The sequence below is a fragment of the Emiliania huxleyi genome, assembly GCF_000372725.1.
Source record: "Emiliania huxleyi CCMP1516 chromosome Unknown EMIHUscaffold_1231, whole genome shotgun sequence".
NCBI classification, from domain to species: domain Eukaryota; phylum Haptophyta; order Isochrysidales; family Noelaerhabdaceae; genus Emiliania; species Emiliania huxleyi.
The window spans coordinates 1-2639 of NW_005201358.1; the positions used below are offsets into that span (position 1 = coordinate 1).

A 2639-nucleotide genomic window follows, 5' to 3' on the forward strand; every position below is an offset into this window, starting at 1 on the left:
CGGGCGTCGTCGTGCCTCCCTCTATACGTCAGAGTGGGACTACGCCGCGCCGGGTAAGGGGCGCGCCCGGTCCTCGACGGAGCCGCGCGCCCCAAACGACCCAGGCGGCGAGTAGTCGTCCTCGAACCTTCGACATGTAGTTGTCCATAGTTAGCGCCCGTCCGCCCCCCCCTCCGTCGCCGCGCAAAAGAAAAAGAGGAAGAAAAAACAAAAAAAGAAAAAACGAACGCAAATCCATTGCGTAAACGGCGTCACAAAGCCCGCCGGTTTTGATTGACAATCGTGAGATTGACCGCCGTCAACCAGAGAACGACGGCAGCATGCAGACGATGTGCCAGCTTGCACGGCGCTCGCGCCGCGCCGGCTGGCTCATCGAGCGCGCTCTCTGGCGCCGTCCGGGCCACGCGCGGCGCCGCGCGTGCCGCGCGCCACTCGCCGCGGCCGGCACCACAGCGCCAGAGCCGCCTCACAAACACCGCGCACAGCCCCAGGAGGCTGCTCACCAGGCAGCGGAGTGCTGCACCGGCCCGCAGCAGACGCTGCGGCGCTGCGGCGTCGCCTCCCCGCCCTGTCCACGGAGCAGACGCACGGCGGCACGGCCTTCCACCAGCTGCAGGAGGTGCGCACCTCCCAGTGGAAGCACAGGGTGCTCCCTCAGCATACGCAGCTTTGCGCAGCGCAGCGTACGGGCCACGCCACGCAAAGCCGACCCTCAGTCTGCCCGAGAGGCTGTCTGAGGAAGGCCTGGCAAGCGCGTACTCGCCTCCTCCGCGGCCATGCCCTCCGCCCGGGCGAGCGAGCAACGCGAGAGGACACAACCCATGCGGGAATCGTGTGTCCCCCCCGCTAACAATTTTTTTTCTCTGTCCCACCGGCGGCCCGGCGCGCCAGTGCAGGAACCCCGTCGCAGCCACCGTTCTACTTGGCCGCCATCGGCCGCCGGGCATCGCGCGCCGCCAGGATGGGGCGCTTTGGCGTGCCGGCCGCACATAATAAGGTGGGTCACACCTTGTTGTTGCTTCACGCTTCACGCCACCCGCGGCGCTGCACAGCTGGCCCTGCCGCTCGCCTCGCCCGCGCGTGCGGCGACCTGCAGCGCGCTAAGCGCCTGCGCGCTCGGGCCACCGCAGCAACATCCTGCCCACCCGTTGCTTCACCAACACAGCCGCGCAAAACCGTCTGCATTGCTCACCACCGCCATCGCTCGCCGCTCCCACGCCCCGCCTCCAGATACTGGTGATGACGCTGATCAATGTGTCCAACCTTTTCTGCCACTCGCTCTTTTCAATCCTGCCCGCCTTCTTCCCTCAAGAGGCCCGCGCCACGCCCAAAGCCACCGAGCCGCCCCTCTCCAGGCATCCCTTGCCACGTCCTGCTGATGATGTGCCCACGCGCAGCGGTCGGGTAGAGGCGCTCCGTATATCCTCCGTACACCTCCCCTCTCCCCGTCTCCTCTCCGCAGGCAAAGTCCAAAGGCATGAGCGACGACGCGGTGGACTCTAACAAGCCCTCCAACGCCCAGCCCGCCACTGCCCTTTCCGCCACCGCACACGCGCCCACCACACCCACAACAACCGTCGCCACCCTAACCGCCCCACCTCGCTTCGCGGCCGCAACTCATGCTGCGAGCCAGCCCGTCGCAATCACTGCACCGCTCAGAGTTTTGAAAGTGGACTTGACCGCAGGTCGGCATCGTGTTCGCGTGCTTCCCGGCCGTCATCTTCCTCACGTCGCCCTTCGCGGGCCCCTTCATGTCGCGGCACGGCAAGAAGTGGGTCTACACCACCGGCCTCGTCGTCGTCGCCATCTCGACCATCTGCTTCTCTGTCGCCTCGTACATGCCCGCCGGATCGCCGTTTGCCACCTGGTGCCCCCCCCCAAACACACACACACACGCGACCCTCTCTGAGGCGCGTCGCGCCGGCCGGTCGGGCTGGGCGGAGAGGAGGGGCCGGCCGCGTCTCTCCACACGTCGAGTGCAACCACACCAAGTGGTTGCTGTCCATTATTGTATTATGATACACCGATCCCGATAGGCGCCACCCCCTGCGTGGTCTTATCGTATTGTGTTCTATTCCATCGAGTGCATCCACTAGGTGCTTGCTGATCCGGCTGACGCAGGGACTCGGCTCAGCGATGGAGGAGACCGCAGCGTACGCCCTGATCGCCGACATGGACACCGACAACGTCTCCACTCGCGCAGCTTTCGCCGAGTTTGCTCAGAGGACGTCCCTGCGAAATCCCGGATCATTCCACTCCCAGGTGTCTTTTTTCATGGGTCTCACGGAGATCTCGACCGGGCTCGGCTACATGGTGGGCCCCCCGCTCGGCGGGATGCTCTTCGCGGCGGGCGGCTTCGCGACGCCCTTTGTGGTGCTCGGCTTGGCGCTGCTGCCGGCGGCTCCGCCCCTTGCTCCGACCCTCGGCCCGGTATTTCCTGATTTTTGCCCGAGCTTGGTGTGTAGGCGGCGGCGCTCATCTACTATCGGCTGCCCCCGGATGACCGAAGGCGATCGAGCGACGACGCGGGCGGCGTCTCGATGAAGGCGCCGAGGCGATGCGCGCCGAGATGGAGCCGGGAGAAAGCGCCGCAATCAGCGCGCGCGTTGCTGCTGCGCATCGCCCGGGCCGCTCTCCAT

At 66.2% G+C, this 2639-nt stretch overlaps 1 protein-coding gene across 1 annotated transcript in view; it reads left to right on the forward strand.

The window, feature by feature from the left end:
* Window positions 1-899: 899 nt before the first annotated feature.
* The window catches only part of EMIHUDRAFT_460496 (hypothetical protein), a gene marked incomplete at its 5' end in the record, with an annotated part of 2976 nt that continues 1236 nt past the window's right edge, over window positions 900-2639 (forward strand). The window contains 5 exons of the mRNA XM_005789966.1: window positions 900-1314; window positions 1463-1492; window positions 1686-1867; window positions 2097-2373; window positions 2466-2534. Coding sequence (XP_005790023.1) covers window positions 900-1314; window positions 1463-1492; window positions 1686-1867; window positions 2097-2373; window positions 2466-2503 — 942 coding nt within the window. The remainder of the gene's footprint in view (window positions 1315-1462; window positions 1493-1685; window positions 1868-2096; window positions 2374-2465; window positions 2535-2639) is intronic.